The following is a 12531-nucleotide window of genomic DNA, read 5'->3' as shown; positions in this document are numbered from 1 at the left end:
GAGGAGATGTTTTTTGTGGATGGTCAGAGGCTGAGGTGGCTAACACGAGAGGGCACAGTTTTAAGGTGCTTGGAAGTAGGTACAGAGGAGATGTTTTTTACACAGAGAGTGGTGAGTGTGTGGAATGGGCTGCCGGTGACGGTGGTGGAGACGGATATGATAGGGTCTTTTAAGAGGCTCCTGGACAGGTACATGGAGCTTAGAGAAATAGAGGGCTATGGGTAACCTGAGGTAATTTCTAAGGTAGGGACATGTTCAGCACAGCTTTGTGGGCTGAAGGGCCTGTATTGTGCTGTAGGTTTTCTATGTTTCTATGAGCTGGACTTGGTTGTCAGCGGCTATCTGTGACGCACAGCATGGGGAGCATGTAATAGGTAGGGGGAGCTTATCAATCTTAAGCTATGACAACCTTGAGGAATCACCTCTAAACTAAATAAAAATAAAATCGAGTCACCTCCACTAGGAATTTGCAGATGTTCTTGCGCTGGTCACCTTGAACTTGGATCACCTCACCGTACTCTGGGTGTTCGATCACAGTGCCGTTGCAGGCAAACTGCTGTGGGAAGAAAAGCCCACGTCAGTGAATCGTGACATAAGCACCCCCCCCCCCGATCAAAACGGGCAGATGGTCACACTCCTCGGACCCGCTTCACCCCACGCGGCCTCCTCTACGTCATCCGGGGCGGAGGGCGAGGATGGGGGAAAGAAAAGCAAGGTTTCCCAGTGGTCAGTCATTGACACATAACACGAAAAGAGTCGGTCCCAACACAAATCCCTGTGGAACACCGCCAGTCATCGTCAGCCAGTCAGAAGAGACTCCCTGTATTCCCACTCTTTGCCTCCTGCCAGTCAGGAGGCAGAATCTTCCCTGTAGTACCACGGGCTCATAGCTTGCTAGGCAGCCTCATGTGTGGCAGCTTGTCAAAGGCCTTCTGAAATTCCAAGTACACAACGTCGACCCATTCTCCTTTGTCTACCCTGCTTTCGATGAGATCCGCCCTGTCTCTTCTAAATTCAAGCCAGTTCACCCGATAAACCTTCCATTCACGGAAACATTCTCCTGACCCTTCTCCGAACCCTCTCCAATGTCCGGGGGGGGGGGGTGAGGAAGGGAGAGGGATGGGGGAAGTGGGAAAGGAGGAGACAGGGTGAAGTAGAGAGCCGCTGTCCCAGAATACATCCTACTCACAGTCAGGAAATCTCACCAACATCTCGACGTTCTGAGGAGGCTGAAGACTTTGCACATCCATACTCCCGTCATTCTGCTGATGCCCAGTAGGGGGCGCCCTGACCAGCTGCTTCAGTGCCCGGTTCGGACATTGGACTGAGGCAGACAGGAATTCTCCAGAACGGGGAGTCAGAATCGCCCAACGCACCAACGGGACCAGCCTCCCCACCGTCACGGACACAGATACAGAAAGGGGCAAGTAACATCGTGAAGGATCCCACCCACCCTGCTCACGGACTGTCTGTCCCACTCCCGTCAGGGGGGAGGCTACGTAGCATCCACGCCAGGGACCACCAGACTCAAAAACAGTGACTCTCCCCAAGCAGTGAGTCTGATCAACACCTCCACCCACTGACACACCCCTCCACAGTCCCAATCACCCACTGACCCACCCCTCCACACACCCCCAATCACCCACTGATCCACCCCTCCTCACCCCCAACCACCCACTGACCCACCCCTCCTTACCTCTAATCACCCACTGACCCACCCCTCCACACACCCCCAATCACCCACTGACCCACCCCACCACACACTCCCCCAATCACCACTACTTTATCATTTCCTGTCAGAGTCACCTCATGTACAGACACTCCTGTGCCCAGCGTCACTTTATGGACACACATTCAATCTGTGTGTTTAAGGTATCTTATGTGTTTATATTTTTTGGGTTTTTATCATTATTGTGTTCTTTATCTTTTGGGTTTTTTTTGTGCTGCATCGGACCCGGAGTAATAATTATTTTGTTCTCCATTACACTTGTGTGCATTAAACAATCCTCGATCTCGAATAATTGATAGGGGTGAATCTGACTGCTTAGCACATTGATCCTGCGAAGGTTTTGCACAGCAGATCCCCAGATTTTTTTTATGCCATTAAGCGAGGTGTCGGTGGATCCCGAGGCTGGGGATCCCCCGGTTCAGCCAACAGCCTTTGCCAGCATTGAGGCTCTCACCTTTTTGAAGTGCCTGAGGAGCTTCCTTTTGTCATACTCGTCCGCAATCCCCTGGACCGTGGTGAGGGTCTTGCGACCGTTCCTCTGCTGGATCCTTATATGTATGTAGTCCTCAGCCCCAGAAGGGAGGAAGTCATCGCCCTTAAGCGCATCGGCAAAGGGATCTGGAAGGGTGAAGGTGCTCCGTTACTGGCCAGAGGTGTCGCGTGCCAGAGCCTTGGATTGATTCCCAAAGCCGAACGAGACACGGACACACGGGCAGGCAGAAACACACACATCACGGAGACACAGGGACATGGTGAGGGAATAGTGTGAGTGTTGACGCTTGGAGAAGACAAAAACTACAACACACTGGAGGAGTCAGATAACAACAGGAGAGAGAGGATGGGCTGGGTGCACGTTCATACAGATACACACACACAGCGTCCTGAGCCACAAGCCAAGCCCAGGAAAACAAGGCCAACGTACCTGGGGATCTTCTATAACAAATGATCACCCACTATCTCATCCGCTACCCAGTCCCTCCTTTTCCCCTCCCTACCCCGACCCTCCACCCCTACCACATCCCTCCTCCCTACCCCGACCCTCCACCCCTACCGCATTCCTCCTCCCTACCCCGACCCTCCACCCCTACCACATCCCTCCTCCCTACCCCGACCCTCCACCCCTACCACATCCCTCCTCCCTACCCCGACCCTCCACCCCTACCGCATTCCTCCTCCCTACCCCGACCCTCCACCCCTACCACATCCCTCCTCCCTACCCCGACCCTCCACCCCTACCACATCCCTCCTCCCTACCCCGACCCTCCACCCCTACCGCAACCCATCACCCTCGTCTCACTCCCTCCCTCGCCTCTTCTACCTGATCCCTCCGAATCCTACCTTCTCCCCTCTCTCCTACCCCTCCATCCTCCTCTCCTACCCCTTCACCCCTCCCTCCTCCTCACTGTGTCCCTCCTTCCCCTCCACCCCAACCCTCCTCCCTCCCTTGTCCCATACCGTTTAGCCCTCCCTCCCCACTGTTAATCCTCCCCTACCCCATCTCTCCCTGACCCCTCCCTCCTCCCCTTTCCCTGCCCCTCCTCCCTCCCTCCGACTCTGCCCCTTGTCCCACCCTCTCTACCCTGACTCCTCCCTCCCTCCTCCCCTACCTTGCCCCTTGACCCACTTTCTCTACCACCCCTCCCTCCTTCCCTGCCCCTCCCTACCTCCTCCCCTACCCCGCCCTTCATCCCTGTCTCTACCCTGACCCCTCCCTCCTCCCTCCCCTACCCCGCCCTTCGTCCCACCCTCTCTACCCTGACCCCTCCCTCCCTCCTCCCTTACCCTGCCCCTCCTCCCTCCCTACTCCCATACCCCGCCCCTCGTCCCACTCTCTCTACCCTGACCCCTCCCTCCTCCCTCCTTCCCTTCCCCGCCCCTCCTCCCTCCTCCCTCCCTTCTCCCTCCCTCCTCCCCTTCCCCACCCCTCCTCCCTCCCTCCTCCCCTTCCCCGCCCCTCCTCCCTCCCTTCTCCCTCCCTCCTCCCCCCTCGTCCCCTTCCCCGCCCCTCCTCCCTCCCTTCTCCCTCCCTCCTCCCCTTCCCCGCCCCTCCTCCCTCCCTCCTCCCCTTCCCCGCCCCTCCTCCCTCCCTCCTCCCCTTCCCCGCCCCTCCTCCCTCCCTCCTCCCCTTCCCCGCCCCTCCTCCCTCCCTCCTCCCCTTCCCCGCCCCTCCTCCCTCCCTCCTCCCCTTCCCCGCCCCTCCTCCCTCCCTCCTCCCCTTCCCCGCCCCTCCTCCCTCCTTCCTCCCCCCTCCTCCCTCCTTCCTCCCTTCTCTCTCCCCTCCTCCCTTCCCCGCCCCTCGTCCCACCCTCTCTACCCTGAACCCTCCCTCCTCCCTCCTTCCCTTCCCCGCCCCTCCTCCCTCCCTTCTCCCTCCCTCCTCCCCTTCCCCGCCCCTCCTCCCTCCCTCCTCCCCTTCCCCGCCCCTCCTCCCTCCCTCCTCCCCTTCCCCGCCCCTCCTCCCTTCTCTCTCCCCTCCTCCCTTCCCCGCCCCTCGTCCCACCCTCTCTACCCTGACCCCTCCCTCCTCCCTCCTTCCCTTCCCCGCCCCTCCTCCCTTCTCTCTCCCCTCCTCCCTTCCCCGCCCCTCGTCCCACCCTCTCTACCCTGACCCCTCCCTCCTCCCTCCTTCCCTTCCCCGCCCCTCCTCCCTTCTCTCTCCCCTCCTCCCTTCCCCGCCCCTCGTCCCACCCTCTCTACCCTGACCCCTCCCTCCCTCCTCCCTTACCCTGCCCCTCCTCCCTTCCTACTCCCATACCCCGCCCCTCGTCCCACCCTCCCCCCTCCCCCCTCCCCCCGACCCGCCCCTCGTCGGGCCCTCACCGAAGCTCTGCAGGTTGTGATAGGCGGACATACGCCGTACCGGGGTGAGTCTGACGGGACGAAGTCGGGGGTCTCTGTCGCTCACTCCGCTTCCTTCCCGCTCCCGGGCCGACTGCCATTGGGGCCCGGTGGGGGTCCGGGCAGCGCTCCGGCGTCACCAATAGGCTGCCTGCGTCACAGCGAGCTGACGTCATCGGCCGTGTGACGCACTGAGGACTGTCCACCCAACTCCCCCCAAGTCCTCCCAGAGTCCGAGATTCCCGGCACCGGGAGGACCAGATGGGGGGCGGGGCGGATGGCAGGGGATAACAGGAGAGAGGGGTGGGAATATCCCAGTATGGGTGGGGATCAGTGAGAGTGAGGGGTGGGGATATCCCGATATGGGTGGGGGGGTGTCAGTGAGAGGGAGAGGTGAGGATATCCCGATATGGGGGGGGGGTCAGTGAGAGGGAGGAGTGGGGATATCCCGATATGGGGGGATCAGAGAGAGGGAGGGGTGAGGATATCCCGATATGTGGGGGGGGGGGTCAGTGAGAGGTAGGGGTGAGGATATCCCAGTATGGGTGGGGGGGGGTCAGTGAGAGGGAGGGGTGAGGATATCCCAGTATGGGTGGGGGTGGTCAGTGAGAGGAAGAGGTGAGAATATCCCGATATGGGGGGGTCAGAGAGAGGAAGGGGTGAGGATATCTCGATGTGGGGGGGGGCAGTGAGAGGGAGGGGTGGGGATATCCCGGTATGGGTGGGGGGCAATGAGAGGGAGGGGTGGGAGCTCAGCGGGAGGGTGGGTCGGGGGAGGTGTTCTGGTACAGGGGGGCAGTACAGGAGGGTGCTAAAGCATTGGGAGTGACCCTGACCTTCAATAAACAGTCCAAAGTCCCTCCTTCCCTCCGCTAGCCTGCATGTCACCCTTGGGCGAGGTGTGGCACCTGCTTAGACCCCCGATCAGTGTCAGGTGAAGCCGTGGGAGCAGGTGGTGGACGGTCGTACGAGCAGCCGGTGCAGATCACAAGTCCTGGTGATGTGACCACTGACGCCAGGCAGACAATCTCTGAAGAGCATTGATAATGTCTGGGGGTCACCCCGTCTTGTAAAGTCACCGCCCAGAAGAACGCGATGGCAAACCACTTCTGCAGATAAAATTTGCCAAGATCAATCATGGCTGTGGAAAGACCGTGATGGCCCGCGTCATAGCGACACGGCACGTAATGATGATGTCATATGACACGGCACATGATGATGATGTCATACAGTATTGATGATGATGGGTTAGACTGTAACGGGAGTATTGTGCACAGTCCTGGTCTCCCCCTACTACAGGAAAGATGTTGAGGCTTTGGAGAGGGGGCAGAAGAGGTTGGAAGAGAGGGCGTGTGCCTGGAAGACGCAGATAGATTAGGGACTTTTGAGAGACGTTTCGATAAGGCACGTGGATGTGAGGGAAATGGAAGGATATTGACATGGTGTCGGCAGAAGGCATTGGTTGGTCATCTGATGGTTAATTTACTTAGACCAGCGTGAGATTGCGGGCTGAAAGGGCCCCGCTCCTGTGCGGTACCGTCCTACTTTCCAACGTCACCTCTCTTCCCCGTTCTGACGTTTGGCCCGAGCAACGACGGCAGCCGAACCTCCTGACCGCGTCGGCGTGCTTTTATGCACTGAGCCGCCGCAGCATGGTTGGCTGGCTAGATACCGTGTGCTCACGAGCGGGTGTACCGGTGCACCTGAGAAAGTGGCTCAGGTGCGAGGCAGGTCATTCCCAACACAGGGTCCCCCGGCAGTGACCGCCAATGGGGAGTCCCCCTTAAATAGTGACAGCACGCGGAAAACCCCGCGCCGGTCACAATTAACTTGACAGGGTTAAACAGAAAGCTCAAGAGGCTTAACGGGTCTTGTTAAAGACAACGACTAGTCAACTCAGGAGCTGGAAGCCCAACGCTCTACGGCACGACGCAGAGCCCACGACAAACTGAACCTCTTGGCCATGTCCGCATGCTCTTATGCATTGTGTGGCTGCCACACGATCGGCACCTAAGAACTGGTCACCGGTGTACGTTTCATCAGTAAAGTATGGGTTTGGGAAATAAATCCATAGCCACAGTGGTTTGCAGGGGTGTTGTTGGGGCACGTTTGGGCAAAGGAAATAAGGTGGGCAGCAGGCTAAGAAGCTACAAGAGTAATGGAAAAGTCGCCAAGAGTAGTGGGGAACTGGACGATTGTCAAAAGTTTATTAAGCAACAAAGAACCACAGGGAAAGTTATTATATATTATGAAATGAATCTGGAAATGATAGAGTGAGGATATTCTGGTGCGTGTTACCTCAACAACCCACTAGATGGCGATGGTGACCAATGGCGACAGCTTGCAGGCGGCTTACCAAACTACTTTATACTTTACACTTTATTGTCGCCAAACAATTGATACTAGAGTGTACAATCATCACAGCAATATTTGATTCTGCTCTTCGTGCTCCCCGATTACAAATCGATAGTAAATATTAAAAATTTAAATTATAAATCATAAATAGAAAGTAGAAAAGGGAAAGTAAGGTAGTGCAAAAAAAACGAGAGGCAGGTCCGGATATTTGGAGGGTATGGCCCAGATCCGGGTCAGGATCCGTTCAGCAGCCTTATCACAGCTGGAAAGAAGCTGTTCCCAAATCTGCTGAATACTCTTCGAAATATACTTCTTCACCTGAAATGGGAGCTCGTAATTTCCCTTTTAAGAATGCATGCTTGGGGCGACTGAAAGATCTCCTGGGGGTGGGGGGGTGGGGGGGAAGGAATCGGCGTGGATGTGCAGCTATTTCCGTCGCTGGGGGTTGTGCGTCCATCCCTGGCGACGTATTACGGTCGACTCGATTACTCCGCGCTGCTCAAAGTGGCGAGCAAGGCTAAAACCGGCGAGGTCGGGAAAGGATCGCGTGTGCAGCGTGGTCTGACTGGTCTCCCCACCGTCGCGGCTGCTGGCAGAAGGCGCAGGAGTCCCACGCTGAGAGGTTCGCTCTCCGCGGCATCTCGTGGGTGTGGATTCACTTTTGGGGGGGGTGGTGTCTATAGTTCAATTCTCGGTGCGCTGTTTGTTCACTTTTTGCTGTTTGCGTGATTTGTTGTTTTTTTCCTGCTGGTTTGCCGTTCTTGTTGTGTAGGGGTTTTTTTTAAAGTCAGGTTTTCTGATGTTCCTCTGTTTGGTGGCTTGTTGCAAGAAGACAAATCTCAAGGTTACCTACTTTGATAATAAACGCACTTTGCACTTTGACTTCAAATAACACTAGCGACGAAGCCCAACTGATAAGGGCGAGTGAATGGCCCCTCTTCTCGCAGCCGAAGAGTTGGAAATGAAAGGGCAGAACACGCAGAATGCTGGAGGAACTCAGCAGGTCAGGCAGCGTCTACAGTAAGAAATAAACAGCCAATGTTTTCGGCCGAGACCCTGCCTCAGGCTTGAGGGGGAAGGGCAGAAGGAGATAAGAGGCTGGCTGGGAAGGTGATAGGTGAAGTCAGATGGGTGGAAAAGGTCAAGGACTGGAAAAGAAAGAATCTGATTGGAGAGGAGAGTGGCCAATAGGAGGAGGGGACCCAGGGGGAAGTAATAGGCAGGTGGCAACAAGTGGAAGGTCGGGGGGTGGGTGGGGAATTGTGTTCATCAGAAGGAGAAATCGATATTCATGCCATCAGGTTGGAGGGAACTCAGACAAAACATAAGGTGTTGCTTCTCCACCCTGAGGGTGGCCTCATCTTGGCACAAGATCGACACGTCGGAAGGGGAATGAGAGTCGGAGTTAAAATGTTTGCCCACTGGGAAGTCCCGCTCATGGCAGATGGTGGAGAGCTGTTCGACGAAGCTGTCCCCCGACGGGTCTCACCAAAGTAGGGGAGTGTGTATTTACCGCCAATTAAAGGTCAGGCTGCCAGCGTTGTGGACCGCGCAGGATCAGAGCATTGTAAACTCAAACAGAACCATCATTAGCACTTGCCCCCCTTCCAGCATCCAGGACATAGAAACATAGAAAATCTACAGCACAATACAGGACCTTTAGCCCACAAAGCTGTGCCAAATATGTCCTTACCTTAGAACTACCTAGGGTAATCAATAGCCCTCTATTTTTCTACGCTCCATGTACCTATCCAAAAGTCTCTTAAAAGACCCTATCATATCCATCTCCACCACTGTTTCTGGCAGCCCATTCCACGCACTCACCCCTCTCTGCGTGAAAAACTGACCCCTGACATCTCCCCTGTACCTACTCCCCAGCACCTTAAAACTGTGCCCTCTCGTGCTAGCCATTTCAGCCCTGGGGGAAAGCCTCTGACTGTCCACACGATCAATGCCTCTCATCATCTTGTACACCTCTGTCAGGTGACCTCTCATCCTCCACCGCTCCAAGGAGAAAAGGCCGAGTTCACTCAACCTATTCTCATAAGGCATGCTCCCCAATCCAGGCAACATCCTTGTAAATCTCCTCTGCACCCTTTCTATGGTTTCAACGTCCATCTTGTAGTGAGGCGACCAGAACTGAGCACAGTACTCCAAGTGGGGTCTGACCAGGGTCCTATATAGCTGTAACATTACCTCTCGGCTCTTGAATTCAATCCCACGGTTGATGAAGGCCAATGCACCGTACGCCTTCTTAACCACAGAGTCAACCTGCGTAGCAGTTTTGAGTGTCCTATGGACTTGGACCCCAAGATCCCTCTGATCCTCCACACTGCCTAGAGTCTTACCATTAATACTATATTCTGCCATCATATTTGACTTACCAAAATGAACCACCTCACACTTATCTGGGTTAAACTCCATCTGCCACTTCTCAGCCCAGTTTTGTATCCTATCGATGTCCCACTGTAACCTCTGACAGCCCTCCACACTATCCACAGCACCCCCAACCTTTGTGTCATCAGCAAATTTACTAACCCATCCCTCCACTTCCTCATCCAGGTCATTTATAAAAATCACGAAGAGAAGGGGTCCCAGAACAGATCCCTGAGGCACACCACTGATCACCGGCCTCTATGCAGAATATGACCCATCTACAACCACTCTTTGCCTTCTGTGGGCAAGCCAAGTCTGGCTCCACAAAATAATGTCCCCTTGGATTCCATGCCTCCTTACTTTCTCAATAAGCCTTGCATGGGGTACCCATGAGATATCACACTGGAGGAAATAATGTATCACTTCTTAATGCATGCATTACTAAATGACAATAAAAGAGGACTACGTGTCTTCATAAACATAATATCCGCAACCTTCCAATCCTCTGAAACCTCTGCAATGATGCAAAGATCATCACCAGAGGCTCAGCAATCTCCACCATCGCCTCCCACAGTAGCCTGGGGTACATCTCGTCCAGTCCCAGTGACTTATCCAACATGATACTTTCCAAAAGTTCCAGCACATCCACTTCCTTAATATCTACATGCTCGAGCTTTTCAGTCCACTGTAAGTCATGCCTAGAGCCGCCAAGATCCTTTTCTGTAGTGACTACTGAAGCAAAATACTCATTTTCTGTAGTGAATACTGAAGCAAAGTACCTCTGCTATCTCCTCCGGTTCCATACACTGTTTTCCACTGTCACACTTGATTGGTCCTATTCTCTCACGTCTTATCCTCTAGCTCTTCACATACTTGTAGAATGCCTTGGGGTTTTCCTGAATCCTGTCCGCCAAGGCCTTCTCATGGCCCCTTCTGGCTCTCCTAATTTCATTCTTGAGTTCCTTCCTGATAGCCTTATAATCTTCTAGATCTCTATCAGTACCTAGTTTTTTGAACCTTTCGTAAGCTTTTCTTTTCTTCTTGACAAGATTTTCAACAGCCTTTGTACACTATGGTTCCTGTACCCTACCATCCTTTCCCTGTCCCATTGGAACGTATCTACTCAGAACCCCATGCAAGTATCCCCCGAACATTTGCCACATTTCTTCCGTACGTTTCCCTGAGAAAGTCTGTTCCCAATTTATGCTTCCAAGTTCCTGCCTGATAGCCTCATATTTCCCCTTACTCCAATTAAACGCTTCCCTGGCTTGTCTGTTCCTATCCGTCTCCAATGCTATGGTAAAGGAGATAGAATTGTGATCACTATCTCCAAAATACTCTCCCATTGAGAGATCTGACACCTGACCAGTTTCATTTCCCAATACCAGATCAAGTACAGCCTCTCCTCTTGTAGGTTTATCTACATATTGTGTCAGGAAACCTTCCTGAACACACCTAAAAAAACTCCACCCCATCTAAAAGAGAGTATGCATTATGATCAGAGATTAAGGGAGCTAGGGCTTTAATCTTTGGAGAGAAGGAGGATGAGAGGAGACATGATAGAGGTATATAAGATATTAAGAAGAATAGATAGAGTGGACAGCCAGCACCTCTTCCCCAGGGCACCACTGCTCAATACAAGAGGACATGGCTTTAAGGTAAGGGGAGGGAAGTTCAAGGGGGATATTAGAGGAAGGTTTTTTACTCAGAGAGTGGTTGGTGCGTGGAATGCACTGCCTGAGTCAGTGGTGGAGGCAGATACACTAGTGAAGTTTAAGAGACTGCTAGACAGGTATATGGAGGAATTTAAGGTGGGGGGGTTATATGGGAGGTAGGGTTTGAGGGTCAGCACAACATTGTGGGCCAAAGGGCCTGTACTGTGCTGTACTATTCTATGTTCTATGTTTAAACTGCTCACTCTAGGGACACGCCAATTGATATTTGGGAAATTAAAATCTCCCACCATGACAACCCTGTTATCATTACACCCTTCCAGAACCTGTCTCCCTATCTGCTCCTCGATGTCCCCGTTACTAAAGTGCAAGAGTAAATTCAAAGTGAATTTATTATCGAACTACATCTACGTCACCGTTTACAGACCTGAGGTTCGTTTTATTGCGGGCATTTGCAGTAGACACATGAATCGTGATAGAATCAGTGAAAGGCCACATCCAGTGGAACGGACGGGCCGCCAGTGGAAATGATTCAGGCAGGGCTGGGATACCACTACGACAATTAGCTAGCAGCATTGGAATAGCGCTTTCTTCTATATTGTGAGGGAAATTAAACAGCAAGGCAGTCAGATGATGCTTGAGAGCTCAAAGTAAAGTTATTGTCAAGTTACACACGGCGCCATATATAACCCTGAGATTCATTTTCTTGTAGGCAATCTCAATTTCAGGATGTAGATTGTCCACCTATTGAACCTAAATCCAATAACAATAGTAGAATCAACAAGAGACCGCACCAAAAGGGGTTACGACTGTGAAAACACACAAAAAAAGAAATATTAATAATAAATAAATAAACAATAAATATCAAGAATATGAGTTGAAGGGTCATTGAAAGTGGCTGTGTGGGAACAGATCAGTTTTGGGGCTCCTATACCCTCTTTTGTTGGTTGAGGGGGTAATAACTGTTCCTGATCCTGGTGGTGTGGGTCCTGAGGCTCCTGTACCTCCTTCCTGATGGTTGAAGGGTAATAACTGTTCCTGAACCTGGTGGTGTGGGTCCTGAGACTCCTGTACCTCCTTCCTGATGGTTGAAGGGTAATAACTGTTCCTGAACCTGGTGGTGTGGGTCCTGAGGCTCCAGTACCTCATTCCTGATGGTTGAGGGGTAATAACTGTTCCTGAACCTGGTGGTGTGGGTCCTGAGGCTCCTGTATCTCATTCCTGATGGTTGAGGTGTAATAACTGTCCCTGAACCTGGTGGTGTGGGTCCTGACACTCCTGTACCTCCTTCCTGATGGTTGAGGTGTAATAAATATTCTTGAACCTGGTGGTGTGGGTCCCGAGGCTCCTGTACCTCATTCCTGATGGTTGAGGTGTAATAACTGTCCCAGAACCTGGTGGTGTGGGTCCTGAGGCTCCTGTACCTCCTTCCTGATGGTTGAGGGGTAACATCTATTCTTGAACCTGGTGATGTGGGACCTGAGTCTCCTGTACCTCATTCCTGATGGTTGAGGGGTAATAACTGTTCCTGAACCTGGTGGTGTGGGTCCTGAGGCTCCT

The 12531-nt window shown here is 53.2% G+C and overlaps 1 protein-coding gene across 1 annotated transcript in view; it reads right to left on the bottom strand.

Moving 5' to 3' along the window:
- The window catches only part of LOC140191852 (eukaryotic translation initiation factor 1b-like), a 12681-nt gene extending 7938 nt beyond the window's left edge, over positions 1–4743 (bottom strand). Inside the window, exons 1-2 of the mRNA XM_072249644.1 lie at positions 4590–4743; positions 2184–2347 (exon numbers count right to left, since the gene is read on the bottom strand). Coding sequence (XP_072105745.1) covers positions 2184–2347; positions 4590–4743 — 318 coding nt within the window. The remainder of the gene's footprint in view (positions 1–2183; positions 2348–4589) is intronic.
- Between the last annotated feature and the right edge of the window lie 7788 nt (positions 4744–12531).

The sequence above is a fragment of the Mobula birostris genome, chromosome X (genome assembly GCF_030028105.1).
Source record: "Mobula birostris isolate sMobBir1 chromosome X, sMobBir1.hap1, whole genome shotgun sequence".
In the NCBI taxonomy this organism is placed as follows: Eukaryota; Metazoa; Chordata; class Chondrichthyes; order Myliobatiformes; family Myliobatidae; genus Mobula; species Mobula birostris.
Note: the sequence above shows the minus strand (reverse complement) of the source record. Positions and strands in the feature narration are given on the sequence as shown.